Source organism: Coturnix japonica, chromosome 9 (assembly GCF_054131305.1).
Source record: "Coturnix japonica strain WE chromosome 9, WE-NBRP24, whole genome shotgun sequence".
NCBI classification, from domain to species: domain Eukaryota; kingdom Metazoa; phylum Chordata; class Aves; order Galliformes; family Phasianidae; genus Coturnix; species Coturnix japonica.
Window position 1 is genome coordinate 19,510,331 of NC_140671.1, and position 17,058 is coordinate 19,527,388.

General features: G+C 46.3%; 1 protein-coding gene and 1 long non-coding RNA gene across 2 annotated transcripts in view; both read left to right on the top strand.

Moving 5' to 3' along the window:
* Positions 1-5,148, top strand: part of LOC146759749 (obscurin-like protein 1) — a 57,094-nt gene extending 51,946 nt beyond the window's left edge. The window contains exons 4-6 of the mRNA XM_085509866.1: positions 3,688-3,849; positions 4,822-5,088; positions 5,135-5,148. Of these exons, the coding sequence (XP_085365992.1) occupies positions 3,688-3,849; positions 4,822-5,088; positions 5,135-5,148 (443 nt within the window). The remainder of the gene's footprint in view (positions 1-3,687; positions 3,850-4,821; positions 5,089-5,134) is intronic.
* A 5,596-nt stretch (positions 5,149-10,744) lies between these two features.
* LOC146759750 (uncharacterized) lies at positions 10,745-16,756 on the top strand. The gene is made up of 3 exons (XR_014931918.1): positions 10,745-10,967; positions 13,435-13,601; positions 16,318-16,756. It is a non-coding gene; the product is annotated as an uncharacterized LOC146759750 (long non-coding RNA).
* The last annotated feature ends 302 nt before the right edge of the window (positions 16,757-17,058 follow it).

The window sequence follows — 17,058 nt, forward strand, 5'->3', positions numbered from 1 at the left end:
TCTAGGATGGGAAGGAGCTCTGTCAAAGTAAAAAAGTGGGCATTACTTCCCAGGGAAATAAGAGAAGTCTCATTACTCACAAGTGTGAATATGAAGATCAGGGAACATCCACATGCTGAGCAGCCTAAGACAAGACATCAGCTACCCTAAAGGTTCATTTTATGTTTAACTGAAAGAGCAAATAAATCCTCTTGTGGTATTTTGCACCACGGGAAGAAATGCTTCATGGGCAGTTTGGGCATTTCTTGGTTAGTCCTTTTGGATACCTTTCTCTTTCTTCTTTATGCTCAAGACAGATTTTCCCTCCATGTGTTGCATTGGTTAAACCCCAGTTTGTAGCTCATCATTGGGCTCTGAAGCATCAGACTTGTTACTGAACACATGGGTCTGCTGTGCCCTGGTAGATGCCACCTTCCCAAGGGACGTAGGAAAGGATGCTTTTTTCTGATTTCCTACTAGACGCTGTCCTCATGTGGCCACTTGGGTTCAGTGTTAGCATGAACATGAACATGTGTCCTGTCCCATGACTTTGGTGAACTCTCATTTTCTCTCTCATTCTGCAACCAGGTTGGGTTGCTGTTTCAGTACTGGCTGTTTTATGTAGCCATTCCATTTGTTCTGGTTTACGTTCTTTTTTATTTTCTTCTTTTCAGGCATCATTTCTATACAGTAGACAAAGGCAGCCTATTACATTTGATTTACAGTTTTTAGCTTTTGCTGGTAAGCATTTCAGCTCTCAGGCAGTTTTACCAACAGCTTTGAAGAGCTGAAATGAACCAGCCTGGACACGATGGTCTGTTTTTGTTGGTGTAATGAATTTATGAAGTTAAACTGATTGACCCCATAAGGTTTTACAGTGTATGACTCACGTCTGGCAGAGTTATCACAGCAATGAGTTTATATACTTAGCATTTCAGGAGGCAAATGGTTGGGGATACTCTTTCATTTGCTTGCGTCTCAGAGTGAATCACTAGTATGTGAACCATCCTTCATCTCCTTTGTATTGCTTTTGTGTGTGTCTGTGTGTGGTTTCCCCTGTGAATTTCATTCTTTCCAGTTATATGGAAGTTCTCTTTTGAGCAGTGAAATTAGATGTTCCATCATCAGTCATAATGGTAAAGCTGAGTTGCCACATTATCTGTGTCCTTTCTGTCTGGCGTCTCAATAACTGCTGCCCCACCACAATATCTGCCTAATACTTCAGCTCCATGGATGCCTCCTTGTGCAAACTGAGAGCCTGTATTTGGTGTGCATAGATCTGGGCTTACATCTGTGCTGGTAAATGCACTAGTGCATGGGCTAAGCAGTCCTGCCTCCTGTGCTGTGGGCATTGAGATGGGGCTCCTACAAGCTGCCCATTGCAAGATATTTAGAAACTAATTGCTGCGGAGGTTTCCATCCTCTTTTCAGACTAACTAAAATTTGGTTAGTGGGATCAAAACAGAAGGGGCAGGGAGGGAGAGCTGACCAAGGACTACTGATGGAACAACTATGAATCCTTGGTTCCTCAGGATTCCCTGCATCAGCAGTTGGCAACAGGAGTAAGGGGGCTCAGGAGGACACTGTGGAGTAGTGTGAAAAATGAGCGAAGAGAGTTACTAATTGATGCCTCTTGGAAAGTAGTCCAAGAGTGGTCCTCTTCCTAAACTCTCCTCTTGTGTGTGGTTTTATCTTTATGAGGTGTTCATAACAAGTGATGTGTAGATCTCCCTTATCTCATAATGTCTTTGCCTGCCTGCAGTGAATATGCAGGATACTGGATCATATACCAGCTTCTTTGAATTACTGCTCATGTCAGGAGATAAAATCTGCCTATTCTTTGAACTAACACTGGCGAGGGTTAGTTATTCTGGCTACCGAGAGAATGACACAGCAGATTAAACTCTTTCATTTCCTTCTTTGTCAAATGCCTTTTCATCTAACTGTGTGTCCCATAGAAATTCAGAGCAGTGTTGGCTGAGGGAAGTGGAAATATTTATCTCCTGTGTGTATCTGCCACCCTATTTAGACATGCTGGCAGAGCGCAGAGATTGGAGGAGTTGGATTAGGCAGTAGTTTCCCTATTGCTCACAGAACCACTTTTTCTGTGGTCTCCCAGCTACCCTGTGCCCAGTGGCCTATGCAAGATGGAGCGGAAAAGGCTCATTTTATGAACAAACAGGAACCTTTCTGGTCAGATTAATACCTGTGCTCTTTTAGAGAGATTTAGATACTAGAGATTTTAGGTACTGGAATAGGCTCCCCAGAAAGGTGGTTGAATCACCATCCCTGGTTGTGTTTAAGAGTCTTTTGGATGTGGTACTCAGGGATATGATTTAGTGTAGGGTTTTTAGAGTTAGGGTACTGGTTAGGCTGCGGTTGGACTTGATGATCTTCAATGTCTTTTCCAACCTGGGTAAATCTATGATTCTATGCAGGAACTCTTCTCCTGAGGTTAATCCAAGTTGTATCCAGGCCCTTCAGAAGGAAAGGGATATAGCAGCACAGAAATATGGCCTGATTCTGACATAACTAAATGCAGACCTGGAGAGTTAAAAGGGATTGTGTGATGTTCAAAGGATTTTGAAGCAAAGATGTCCCCTAGGTAAGATTTGTGGCTGACATTCCCCATACATTGTTTGTAGGCACACAAGCTAAGGAGAGACTAGTGATGAGCATGCAGAGAAGCCAATGGTTCAGACAGGTTTGTAGTGACACAACACTGTAGAGTTTTGTCTAGTTCTCCTTGGCATAGTTTGGAAAATAAAGATGAGGTAATTGGTGGTAACCAATATGGCTTCATCAAGGTCAAGCCATGTCTGACAAACTTGGTGGCCTTTCATGATGGAGTAACAGCATCAGTGGATAATGGGAGAGCAACTGACATCATCTACTTGGACTTGTGCAGAGCATTTGATCCCGTCCTGCATGACATCCTGGTCACCAAACTGGAGAAAAATGGTTTTGATGGATGGACCAGTTGCAGGATAGGGAACTGTCTGGATGGTCACACTCAGAGAGTTGCAGTCAATAGCTCAGTGTCCAGGTGGAGGGTGGTGTTGGGACCAGTGTTATTTAACATTTTTGTAGGCAACATGGAGAGTGGAATCAAATGAACCCTCAGCAAGTTTGCAGATGACACCAAGCTGAGCGGTGCTGTTGATGTGCTAGAGGGAAGGGATGCTACTCAGAGGGACCTGGACAGGCTGGAGAGGTGGGCCCTTGGCAGCCTCATGAACTTGAGTGTGGCCAAGTACAAGGCCCTGCACCTGGGTCAGGGAAATCCCAAGCACAGGCACAGGCTTAGAGGAGAATGATTTGAGAGAAGCCTTGACCCTGAGGAGAAGAGTTGGTCTGGAGGGAGGTGTCCCTGCCTATAGCAGGGGGACTGGAACTAAATGACCTTAAAGATTCAGTCAGTTCTATTGTTTTTCTACCCTTAATTTTGCTTGAAAGGTTTTAGAATAAATGAGATTCTGGTTTCCATGAAAACTGTTTGCAGGGAGCTCCATTGTAGCTAGTAGGTCTGTCTTTAAGTTCAAGGGCAATAATGCATTGACTGTGTTGAAGAGAGAAATGACTCAGGAATGGATGATGGTTTAGAATAAAACATAATCCTACTTATTTTCTATGCAAATATGTGTAAGGAAAAGATGCTGCACTCAGTTCTGGAAATACCCTGACAAATATATCTCTACTGTTTCACAGCTGGAGATATCAAGATTGTTAAAGCACTGGAAGATGTGGAAGTGAATGAATATGGGAGTGCATCTTTTGTCTGTGAGATTTCACACGATGAGGTTCAGAGCCAGTGGTACAAAGAGGACAACAAGCTGAAGGCTGATGACAACATCAGAATGCAACAAGATGGTAGGGTGTAAGCGGGGGGTCTTTCTCCTGAGTGGGGGGTGGGTTGGAGATCAAGCATATAAGACATCTGAAATGAAGTGAAGAGGGTTCAGAAGGGAGTTCCCCTTTTGTTTTGGGACTGAGGTTAGGGTGGAACAAGTGACATGGTGGGATGCTTAGTGTGGGAAGTGTGATGCTATCCCACCATCCCACACTGCTGGGAGCAGGTAGGAAATGAGTGCAGTTATTTCCAAAGTGGGGGTGAACAGGGCAGTCAGTTCACCTCTCCAAAGAGGTTTTGTCTGACAGTGAGTGTGATCCTTCTGTATCAGATACTTTGAATTTGACGGTGGCCGCATTTGATCAGTCCTTGTAGAAGCCATGTTTAGATTCTGCTTTGGTCTGCTCCATTTCCAGTTCAAAGTCGTTGGACACTAAATGAGACAGCTGCATCTCAGTAAAAGATGTGTTTGAATAGCTGTGATGTGCTTACTATTCAGATTTACAGAGCTGAGGTTTTGTCCTTGGCTATAGCAAAGAAGTCAAATCAGGTGAAATTAATTGTATTTCTGATCTAGACAAGTTTAAGTTTGGTAGCACCTAAATTTGGTGCGGTTTGTCATTGATTTCATCTGAAAGAAACTTGCAGGCTTTTTATCTGCTGTTGTCCCCAGCGTAAGATTATCCATTCACATCCTAAAGTACTTGTTATATTTTCAACTCACTCTTATTTGAATAAAAGCCTCAACAATTGGGAGCAATTTAATAAGCACAGAACAAGAGCTGGACCTTGCATTTGGTAGATACTGTACAGTATTACTTCATAGAAATGTAGTCAATGGCATTCCCTATAGACAATCGTTTGTTTTATCTTTAGAGTCGTTCAAAGAACCATTGTGAACTTGACATTAATTGGAATGGAATACACGCAAGAGACTTTCCTCTTCTTCCAATTGTCCTCATCCTTTCTTCTCTTCCACCCCTGCTTTGCAGATTACCATATAGAAATCACCAGGAAGTTGGAGGACAAGACAGCTTTGGAACGTCATTCTGTCATCCTGTCCTGTGACTTCAGGCCTTCTCCAAAGGTTGTGAAATGGTTCAAGGGCCGCACACCCATCGAGCCCTCTGAGAAGTACAAGATCAAGAGGGATAAGCATTCAGTAGAGCTCAGAATTCTGAAGCTGAAGCCCGATGATGCTGGTGTGTACAAGTGCAAGGCAGGAATTGCAGAGACTGAGGCCACGCTGACAGCTGAAGGTATGAGCAGGGAGGGTGGCCTCTTCCATGTCCTATTTCACCTCAGATTTCTCTTCTTGAGGTTGACTTCTGCCGTTCTCTCCTGCTAACTTTATACATGTATTATCTTCACATAGATGATTACACAAAGATCATCTAGTCCAACCATTCTACCACATCCCAGTATGATTTATAGTAACAGTGGTAACAGTTCACCTTGTTTCCCCACAGCCCGCAATGTAGAAGTAACGAAGCACCTGCAGGATGTAGAAATTGAAGAAGAGAGCTCTGCTGTCTTCTCCTGCGAGCTGTCCCATAATGTCGAGGACGTGGAATGGTTCCTGAATGGCAACCTCCTTTACACCAACAATTACAATGACATCAAGAACGTTGGCAATTGCTGCACACTGACAATGAAGCAGGTTAAGCCTGAGGATGCTGGCACAGTGACAGTGAAGTCAGACAAGGTGTCAGAAAGCGCACCTGAAGGTGATAGGTGGGTCTGATCACAGCCCTCCTGGATGTAAGAGATGCTAAGGAGCTCCAGTTCATTCTATTGTGCAGCAGTCCTGCTTCTAAAGCTGACCTCTCTGGGGTGACAAGTCATCAGAGGCTTTCTTCCAGTGGAAGGTTCCATTGCAGCAGATATCAAGGAAGGAGGATGGTTTTGGTGTCCTGCCAAAGCATTCCATTGCTTTTTATCATCATTTTACTTAACACAAGGAGAGTTACAGGAGCAATTTCTTTTACTGCTTCAGTAACATGCAGTGTCAATGCTGTTGTCTCCAAGGATTTATGACTGAAGGAGAGATCATTCAGTGTGTGTTTTGCCTCTGGGATGACTAATGACCAGGCTGTGAGCAACCTGATCTAGCTGTGAATGTCCCTTTTTATTGCAGGGGAGCTGGGCTAGATGGCCTTTAAGGGTCTCTTCCAATTCTAAGGAACTTGTGCCTGAAGTGCAGAAGTGGATGAATTATACCACTTCTTCATATCCTCCCCATGATTACAGAGGAAATACAACAAAACAACATGCATGGTCTTACTGTTGTCATTTGCTTGAATACGAAGACGTCTCTTTTTTATGGTTGAGATTTTTGTTGATATGGGTCAGGAGGAACTCACACTTTTTAGCTTTCTCAATAGGCAAAAAGTTCCAGTTGCTGCAAGCCACCGAGGTAACCAATAGAGGGGCCCTGATCCCCCTTGTGCCATCGGGATGCTCTGGCACGGGATGTGCCTCAAATTCAAAGCTCCTTCCCACCTCCCAAGGAAAAGCAAAGCAACTCAAGCATCTCCAGCAAAGCTGCCCAGCAGACAGCAGGGAATGCAAACAGCTTCTGGCTGCTCCCCTGCACTCCTGTCCTAAGTAAGTGACCCCTCGAGGACTGGATGGGAAATCAGTGCATGACACACGTGAGTGTGCACAGCATTGTGCAAAGCAGTGGGGGTCCGTGTGTGTGTGTGTGTATTTGTGCATGGATGGTGTTGTACACACATTTGTGTCCATGAGTGTACAAACCAGTGGTGTTGCTCAGGTGTGTGTAGGTCTGTGGGTATGTGTGCAAGGACGAGCATGCACATATATGTACGTGCACAGGGGTGTGCAGAGTGTTGGAGCTGCACAAGGACATTGTGGTACCGGTGTGTGCGTGCACTTTGGGAGTGAAAGGAAGGGGTTACACATGTGTGAGTGTGTGTGCGCACAGGGCTGCACTAAGGGATGTGGTTGTGTGAGTGTGTGTGAGCACATAGTGCGTGGATGCGGTGGCACAAATGTGTGCTTGCACAGGGCTGTGCTGAGGAGTTGGGCTGCACACAGGTGCACACAAAGGGATGTTTGAACCCTTTGCCCCTAAAAACAGTTTTCCAGTGTCTCTCGTCCAAGAATTCTTTGAACAGCCTGCAGCTGACTCTCCTGAAGCTCAGGGTCCTGACTTTGCTTTTTGCCAGGCCCGCATTCCTTGAGATGAGGAACTCTAGGAGGGCATGGTCACTACAGCCCTGACCACCTCCAGTCTTAACCCCTGCTGTGCAGCATGTCCAGTAATGCTTCCCTTCTGCTTGGTGTGCTTAATGCTTGGCCCACAAAGTTATTCCCAGTGCAGTCCAGCAGTCTCTCAGACAGCTTGCAGCCAGCCATGCTGATTTCCCAGCCTGACTGGAATCCCCCATCAAGTTGAGAGTCAGTGAGCGCGGTGCTTCTGGTAGCTGCAGTAAGCAGGGCCCATCAACAGGCTCCCTTGACCAGGCGGCCTGGAGCAGACCCTCACCTCCAGAAGCCCATTATTGGTTCAGTCCCGAATTTTACCCGCAAGTTCTCAACGTGATCGTGGCTGTTCTTAGTCCTTTGCAGTCAGCTTCTTCATAGAGAGGGCAAATACCTTGCCCTCCGGAATTCCATAGTAACAATCATGTCTCCTTTATGTCAGGTGAGGTGTTTTTTGTTGTTGTTGTTTTTTGTTTGCTTGTTTGTTTGTTTTCCATTTTCTAGGTAGAAAATTTAATTTCTGAGCCAGGAGAAGAAGAAGTGCAACATGTAACAATCTTCCTGGCACTGTGCAGTTTGCATGAGTAGCCAAGTGCTCCTCAGGTAACGTGTGCTGCAGAGCTGACCTTGGTGGCAGGGGCTGTGTCTTCATTTTCTTCCTGTCATGTGGGAACATAAGAAGACTCTTCAGAGCAGGAGCTGCAGAGGAAGATGAACGGCATGAGAAGGTAAGGCTAGGAACCAAGGACACCTCCAGAAAGAACAGAAAAACTAAGTCATTTAAGATGCATGATGGCCGTGTGATACTGTCCGTGACTGGAGGAGAAGCACATGGCTAGGAATGACTGATGGCTCTGGTGGGATGAGTGCCTACGTGCGCCGTAAAGGAGAGTTTGTGGGATGTTCTGTGGACATGTGAAGGCTGTGGGAAAGTTAAGAGAGAAAACGTGTGAATTCACAGAAGTGGTATTAGAACCTGGAATAAACCATTTGGATCACTCACATCTGAGTCCGTGCCAGATTGTCGCACTGTCAGAACCTGAGGCCTGGGATTTTCCTTTAGTAGTGCCAACTGCCTGTTGTAAATGAGAAAAGATATTACTAAACATAGCTTCCCTCCTTGTAGGTTTGATATTTCTGTCTTTGCATTCCTTTAGCACCCGGGGTGTTGATGCAGCTGCACAAATCCGCTGTACTGTCCTCCTGTTTTGCATGGAAGAATGGTAAAATAGCAATCTCTGGGTGAAATTTTGTTCAGGCGTTTTCCTTTCTGTGCCCCTAGGAAGCAATGGCTTGGAAATGGCAGTGCCGCCTGGGAACCCACACAGCAACCCAGTATCTCATTGTCTGGGTCTGTGAAAAACCACAATGATGACAAAAGATGTTTCAATTCTGTCTGTGCTGTCAGTGCAGCCCTGAGGAGCGGTGTGGGCATGGCATGGCAGGGAGAAGGGATTTCCCTTCCAATGGGAAAGTGCCTGTTCATGTGTTGGTATGTAACCGCTCCATGGCCTGCTCCATGTGCTTCTGAATGGGCAGCTCAACTTTTGTGTCACTCAGCCACCTGTGGCAGAGGTCAGGATTAGTGCCTTTCAAGGAGCTGAGAAGCATTTCTTGCTCAAGTCCTGCTTCCAAGCTTAACCACCTACAATGAAGTAGATGTCGTTTTTCTGGTGTCCTTCAATTCCGTGTCCGCATTTTCCCAAAAGCAAAAGAATTTGGAGTTAACCAGCTGCAGTGAAGTGAGCGATTTCAGTGCCTATTTCTGATGGTGGCAATGAGTTCAGAGGTCGCACTTAATTGACGGTGCCTGTTTCCATTCTGACAAAGGCTGTAGTTTCAGCTGACTTCCCGAGGCTGCCATGTGTGGTGGTGACGCAGCCTTGGGCTTGTGCGTTTGCATGACTCCCACCTTTCCTTTCTGTGTCTTGCAGGTCAGCTGGTGCTGGAAGCGGCCGGTATCTGAGTAGGAATGAAGGTGAGTGCAGGAGCAGCTGCTGAGGGGAGGAAGGAAGTCCATGCTAATGAGCTCTGAAGCATCTGCGGGTCCGGTACCAGAATAGGCAGCAGTGATGCAGGGGGCTCCTCGGCAGGAAGCTGGCTGATCCAAATGCTTGCTGAGAGTTTGGAAGCCCAAACCCTTATGGTCTCTGTAAGGGTGGTTAATAAAAAGATATTAACCAAGATGGTGGTAAATAGCCTAAGGTTATTAGCAAAGGGAAACTCACCAATATCGATACCTTGACTAGAAAGCTGAGGCAGCCTCAACTAGGGAGCAATCTCTAAGACATGCTGTCTCAGTGGTGGTCAGCCTTTAAATGAGGTCTCAGAGGAGGTTGAGTCGAGGTCCACCCCTTCTGGGAGCACAGCTAGATTACTCTCACCTGTGCTCCCGCAGCTGAACCAATACTTGCCTCAGCTGATTAATCAGAGGTTCAAGCTGTGATTTCCCATACAGTCTCTAAGCTGAAGGCAGCATCTCCTTGATCTGATGGTGGTGTGCCTGAGTGAGGGAGTGATCCAAGCTGGATGCAGAAGAGTCATCTTAATTTCTCTGCTATTTTACTTCAGATGACACCTATTGGGTGTTGGTTTCTTAAAATTTGGATCTAGGAGGTGGTCTCTTCCTTTGCTTCTGATGAAAGCACAGAAGTGCAGCAGGAGTAGAAGACAAAGAGGTTTTCTTGGTGACAGGAACACCAATTATTTGATTCAAATGTGTAACTGATGTAGATGGTGAAGAACAGATCTGCCTCAAAGACATGCTTGATCACATAAGAAATGAGCATGTGATCCAAGACAGGCAGCGTGGCTTTAGCAGGGGAAGGCCATGCCTAACCAGTCTGGTGGACTTCTATGATGGAGTGACGGCATTTGTGGACAAAAGGAAGGTAACAGATGTCATTGACCTGGACTTGAGCAAGATCTTTGACATTGCCCTCCACCACATCCTTATCTCTAAACTGGAGGGATGTGGATTTGACAGGTGGACCACCTGGTGGATAAGGGATTGGTTGAAAGGCCACAGACAGAGGGTGGTGATTCATGGTTCTATGTCCAGGTGGAGGCTGATAACAAGTGGTGTCATCCAGGAGTCTGTCTTGGGACCAGTGCTTTTTTACATGGTTATCAGAGACACCAATGATGCAATGGAGTGCACCTTCTGCTGTTTGCTGAGTGGTGCGGCTGACGCAGTGGAAGGAAGGGATGCCATTCAGAGGGAGCTCAACCGAGAGGTTGGCCTACGTGAATCTAATGAGGTTGAACACAGCAAAGTGCAAGGTTTTGCACTTGGGCTGGAGGAATCCCAGGCATTTCTACAGACTGGGAGGAGCAGTCCTTAAGAGAAGCCCCGCAGAGAAGGACCTGGGGGTCCTGGTGGATGAAAAACAGAACGTGAGCCATCAGCGTGCTCTTGCAGCTCAGAGAGCAAATGGTCCCCTGGGCTCCATCAGAAGAGGGGATGGCCAGCAGGGACAGGGAGGTGATTGATCTTCATGATCCTTGAGGTCCCTTCCAACCCGGGCCATTCTATGATTCTGTGATTACACTCGCTGTCAGAAAGAATGGCAGCTGTACAGAAGCTGGATATATTTTGGGACAGTTCTTGTAACCAGTTGATTTTAAGACCTTGCCTGAGTCAAGAGTCTAAATTGAGTGTCAGAAGAAAGCTGGTAAAGTGGCTATTGCTCATTCTTTTTCATTTGCTGATTCTTTCATTCGGGTTCCTTTTCCAAAGGAGATTCTGGTGATGGAAGCAATTGAAGAAAGAACCAAAGCAGCTCTTGCCAAGAGTGCTTGAAGTCCCTGTGGAGAGAAGCAAAGAACTTGGGCTTCCTCTGGGATGCTCCCCACCATGTCTCAGGAAGGAGACAACTGCTGTTCCACTTTCTGCTCTGTGTGTGGAAAGGTACGTCTGGGTTTCTTCTGCTTGTTTATTCTTTCTTTTTCAGGCTTTGAAGGAGAAGGGGTGGAGCAACGGGAGACTCACTGGTCGTTTGTTACCTCAAGAACAGGATGGATTCTGCATTGACTGTGAAAAACCTGGGCTAGTAGCATGGGCATGTTTCAGGCTGGACTTTTCCTTCTTGGTTTCCTTTTGGCTACAGGGAGACAGCTGTCTAAAGGTGTGTTTTCAAACCCACTCTCCAAAACCATGTTTCATTGTTGCAGGTGGTTCAGTGTGCTCTTGCAGTGCAGATGCTGTAGTTTGCTGTAGAATCTGAATTGTTTCTGTTCCTAGGGGAGGACTGGGAGGAGGTAGTGAGAAGAGAATTCAATGCCTTAGGTGTATCTTAGTGAGAAATGTTGGCATGAGGTGCTGAAAGTCTTGAGTTGTCAAAGGCCAGTGAGGCTCAGACTCCTTAACCTGCTGGAGCAGGGTGGAAGCAAGGAGTGGGCACTGCCGTCCCACAAGCTGCACTTGGTTCTGGTCTGCCAGGTCTGTGCTGGCCTGGATTTCTTCTGAGAAGTTTGTTGGAGCTGCTTGGAGTAGTGAAGGGTGGGGAGGAAGTGCTGCTCAAGAGCTAAGGCTCTGCATGATCATCTTGGATGGTTTTAACCATGATATCTGAAGACATAGTTTCCATCAGAATGATCCCAACATTGTGCGAGTGTCTCAGATGTATGAGAGCACCCGCCTCCTCCAGCTGAGCCATAGGAAAGCTAACTGTGCCCAGTAATTACAGCTTCTGCAGATTGAATATGCTTCCAAGTGTTTTCCTTAGTGATCAATAATGTCCCAGCACTCTGAGATTCCATCTCTGGCACAGTCTGGAGCATCTCTGCAATCCTTGGTTGCTGGAGGGCACGTGGTGAGTGCATGGACAGGGTGGCACAAACGCGTGCGTGTGCTGAGGAGTTGGGTTGCACACAGGTGCACACAAAGGGGTGTTTGTGGAAGGTGTAGGCACGTAGGTGTTCCCAGGGATGGTTTGCACACGTCTGTGAATGCAAAGGAGGGCACACGATGCAGAGTGTGCATGGGGGTGTGCAAAGCAGGCAGGGTGGTGAATGGGTGTGCGTGTGCACATGGATAGGGGAAGGTTGGGGTTACAGGTTGACCTGTGCTGAGGTGAGTGGGGACTCACGGTGTTGCTCAGTGGTAGATTGGTTCACACTGAGTGCTAACAGGAAACTCGCACACCCTTTTTGTTTCAGCTGTGCCAGCGCTGTGATCCCTTGCTGCAGGGATGGGGTGTTGGAAGGATGGTGTGCGTGCCGAGCTCCCATCTCTTGCAGGAATCAAGTGTAGAGCAAAAGGGATGTTTGGGCCAGGTGACTGTAAGAAGGCTGGCTGCTTTGGATGGTGGTAGCTGATGGAAACAGGTGCTCTGGGGACCGTTCAGCTTTTAACAGAAGACAGGGGTCCTGCAGCAAGAACGACTAGGTTCTCAAATGGCTTCAGACGTGCACACCGACTACATCCCCGCAGACATTTACCGGTAGGTGGCTCTTGCAGAAGAAGATTCAAGCAGCAGAACCTTTTGCTCAGCTACAGCACACAAATGCTACAAAAGCAGGAACAACCTGCAAGCTCTGGGTCTGTTTGTCTTGCACAGGCATGCACTAACTGCGTTTGATGGTACCCCCCATCCTTGATTTCCTTCCCTGCTTCTTGTCTGATGACGCTGCTGAGCCAGGAACAAGCTGCCCAGTGTGGCAGAGCATGGTGCAGAGCTGTGCTGGGACCTCCTCCCCTTCATCTGCTGCAGATCAGTGCCCCACACGTGCCATTGGGATGCTCTGGCACAGGATGTGCCTCCAACCCAAAGCTCCTTCCCACCTTCCAAGGAAAAACAAAGCAACCCAAGCATCTCCAGCAAAGCTGCCCAGCAGACAGCAGGGAATGCAAACAGCTTCTGGCTGCTCCCCTACACTCCCGTCCTAAGTAAGAGACCCTATGAGGACTGGCTGGGAAATCAGTGCATGATTGTGCAAAGCAGTGGGGTTCCACGAGTTTGTGTGTGTGTGTATCTCGGCTGTTATGAAAGCATGGGAAGACTTACTGAGTCCCAGATAATTACTTATCCTCAAATGATTTTTCCTGGCCAAAGTTAGAGCCTCTCACAGGTAATCGAGATCAACAGGCTGTTGTTGCACAATCAACAGACACAATCTAGATGATCAGCTGAGGAAAATAAAGCATCATGCGAAGGGTACTAGATAAGTGAGCAGCTTGAGATCTGCACATTTATGTGATGCTCATGGTCTTAGACAATATTTGCCTAGAGAGGTCACATTGAATGAAAGCAAACTCTAAGATGAATGAAAATATGCACAGGAGAAGAAGCCTCTGAGGCTTCTCAAGTGTTATGACCAGAAGACATAAACTCTGTTAAAGCAAACGTTTCTCTCTATTTTTTGTGTTATTCCAGGCAGGCCTTGATTACCGCCTGAACACATGCTGTGGAAGCCCAGCTTATGCAGCACCAGAGCTAATCCAGGGCAAAGTGTCTATTGGCTCAGAGGGATGTAGAGCGGTGTTTGTTTTCCCCTCTTTCCCTTCCCTCTCCACAGAGCATTTAAAGGCAGTGGAGCTCAGGTAGGCTCTCTTGGTTTCCCTTCTGAATTCTGCTAGGTTGCATTGCTTGGTAGCTCTCAGAAGCTGTCAGTGGCCACAGACTAGAAAAGTGCAATTGGTCTCAGTTCACAGCTGGCTGGTTTGTCTCAGGCTAATCCTGAACTGCCTCAAGCGACTGCTTTGGGGCTCTACAGAACAGCAGCTTCAGAGATCTCTTTCTATTACTAAGTGTTTGAAAGAGCAATTTGCTCTGTTAATTATCCATCATTTCTGTGCAGTCTGTTTTGTCAGACTTGTCTTTAGCTTCCAAGTTGTATGTGAAGAATTGTTTCCGTTGTAATGCACAATGTACTAAAAATTGAGAGATGAAAATGTGAAGAGTTTTTCCAGCTTTGATTTCATGTCTGGAATTTTGGAACCCACTACTTGCAGTTGTTAATCTGTCCAAACTGGTCTGGTTTGGGATGCCCTCGTACTTCTTGAATCGCTGTTAAAGGCGGAGCAATTCCTACAAGTGCCATGGCCCCACTGTTGTTCTAATTCTTGTTTCTTTGTTTTCCACACGCTGCTTTTCAAGCCTCCTTTTTCTTTACAGTCAAAGTGAGAACTGCACTGTGTCTGAACCTTGTTGTGCCTCTACATAAAGAGAACCGAACAGCAGCAAAACCAGACAGGTGACTGTGCTGACAGCTCTCGTAGCCAGTAACACGTAACTGTGCTAAATCCCTTGTGACGGCTTTGATTTCATTTTTGCCAGTGAAATCCTTGTAAAAGGAAGTGCAGCAGTGTGATGAGCTAAGGTGAAGATGCTGGTTTTAGTAGTGCTCTAAGCTGAGTGAAAGGGCAATTGAATGAGGGTTATATGCTTTCTCTGGGACGATAAGGTTTTATTTCCTGAGGGAAAGAGCCAGCTTTTCATGGGCTATATGTGGGCTTTGGCAAGGGCAGACAATCCAGTCTGTCAGGAAGCCATTTGAGGTGCTTCAGGTTTGTAAGCTTGTCTTTTTGTTTTTCAGGCGGATATTTGGAGCGTGGGTGTACTGCTGTATGCTCTGCTGTGTGGGTTTTTACTTTGGATGATGACAATATGATGGCACTCTACAGGAGGATACCAGTGGGTATCAGTGGTGCTAGAATACACTGAGAAGGGAAATAGCTGAGCTTGACAAGAGGCCTTGCTTTTCGGATGGCAGAACATGCTGAGCTGTGGGTAGAAAGGCCACAGCACAGTCTGCTGAATATTGTCCCTGTTTTTGCTGCTTTGTCTACCAGTATTTTGTGGATTTGGTTCTACGCTTGGTTGGCCTATGTGGCACTGTAGCCTAATTCTGTACCATGATAGCATACAGAATTTAAGGAGAAGTATTTTCCTGCCAATGGGCTGGATTTTTTTGTATCTGGTTCTTCAACTGGCTGCTCCCTATACTATCTGTAGTAAAAATATAGACACATCATTTGATTTCCCTGAAATGAATGTTCCTAAATGCCAGCTCTTCTCATGTCTACAAAGATCAAAGTTCTGCATTTGCTATTAGAATTTCCTCTTCCAGAATCAGGAGGTAATGTAGGACCCCACAGATTGCCTTCAGAATCCAACAGTTAGTTCTGTTTCCTTTCGGAGTGCATAACAACCTGAGCACATGAATTGAATGACGTGGCTTGTTAGTCTGGTACAAACTCTGCTGTACACTGAAACCTGGTCCATTTGTAAGCAGGACTTTGTCCATCTCTGCAGGACAGCAGAAAACCCTTTGTGCTAATCATGATGCCAAGAAGCAGAATGCGGCAAATGGCAGATGATCCAACTGCTTCAGGTGTTCATTTCCTTAAAACTGAATAGTTTTGGACTGAGAGTTTGTAAGCAGAACGGAGCTCTTAAAGCTGTCAGAGATTATTTCTGCACTGTTCAATTCTATCTGCCTAACATACACCGGATCTCAGAACTGCATTGCTTGAACTGGTGGAACTTGTTGAAGTGAACTGGGATGAGCAAGTTTTAGAACTTAGTCAGAATGCAGTAAAAAATGGATAATCTCATGAGTATTAAGGTACAGGCTTGCTATTTCTGCACTGAATTTGTTTTTATTTTACATGGCTGTGATCTGAAAGTTGCTTGAAACGCAGGCACCTAGGCACTGTTGTGTAACTGAATTTCACACGATAGGTCCTGAAATATCCTGGAATCAAAAACTCTGACTTGTTTTAAGTCTGCTGCTTGAGTCTAATCAGGGTCATAGTGTCTGTGTGCAGTGTTTCTTTCCCTGTAATGCTCCACATCATTTCATTTTGGGAATATTGAAGGAAATGGACTATGTGCCATAACTGTTGTTAGAACAAAGTATGTCTGGTGTGATCTTATGCATAGGTTCTGTAACTGCTCTTCACAGCTCAGGTGTTTGACCTTCCTTTTGGTGAAGTGATGAAATACTGCTGGTTTCTATTTGTGCTTCTAGGCACCTTGAAGCTCTTAGGAATAGAACAATTGTCTCCAGTTCTTTTCAATGATATCAGTAACAGCTCGAGTGTTGCTGCCCACTAGGTAGACCCAAAGAAGCAGATTACAGTGAAACAACACACGAGCTGGACCTGAATGAGGATCACTTTCAAGACAGTGGCTATGCTGCTTCAAGCCTACTTGCTTCTTCCTGCCGCCACTCTATTACCAAGTATCAACAACCTTTCATGATTCAACTTGCAAATGTTTGAAACTAACCCTTGTGTTTCTATGCCTTCCTAGGTGATTCGAGCCCTTGTCAACCCCAAAGATCCAAACCAAGCAGTGTCTTTCCATCAATGGAGAGTTCTTATTAAGCATGAATCGCTGCAATTCGGATGACAGCCTTCCACATGGTAACAGTGATGGACACAAGGGGCTCATCCACGTTCATGCTCTCATATCTCCTGGCTCTGCTGAAGCTCCTGACCTGAGCCTGCCAGACACAGCAGTCACCTGCCTGGATTGTGACCCAGCGCCTTTGCAGTGCTGCCCATCCCAACCACAGCCCGAGTGTCCCAGCAGCAGCACCACCATGCAGGAGCAGGGCAGCATCAGTGAGGTGAAGCTGAGCATCTTAGATGGGGACTTAGAGTCAGGCTGCCAGTCCCAGGCACCAGGCAGCAGCACCAGCTCTGAGCCACTCTCATCTTGACAAGAGGAGTCCCATCTTCACCCTTGACCTCTCAAGCCCTCCTGTCTTTTATTGAATAAAGTCACTCTCATGCTCAGTCATCGCCTCGACTGCATTCTGAGTCTTCAATCACAGGGATTGGGATGAATGCAACAAACAGCAAGGCAGCTCAGCTTGCAATGCTATGGCTGTGGGGTTCGTGCAGGCAGAGCTCTGGGTTCCCATTTTGCCTGGCTTTGGGATGTCTGCAGCAAGATCTCTACCAGTTTGTATGGGAGCAAATAATCTCTAGCATCCAGGTTGCTGCTCATGATATATCCCAGTCTTCCTGGCTGTCACTTTGTGATACT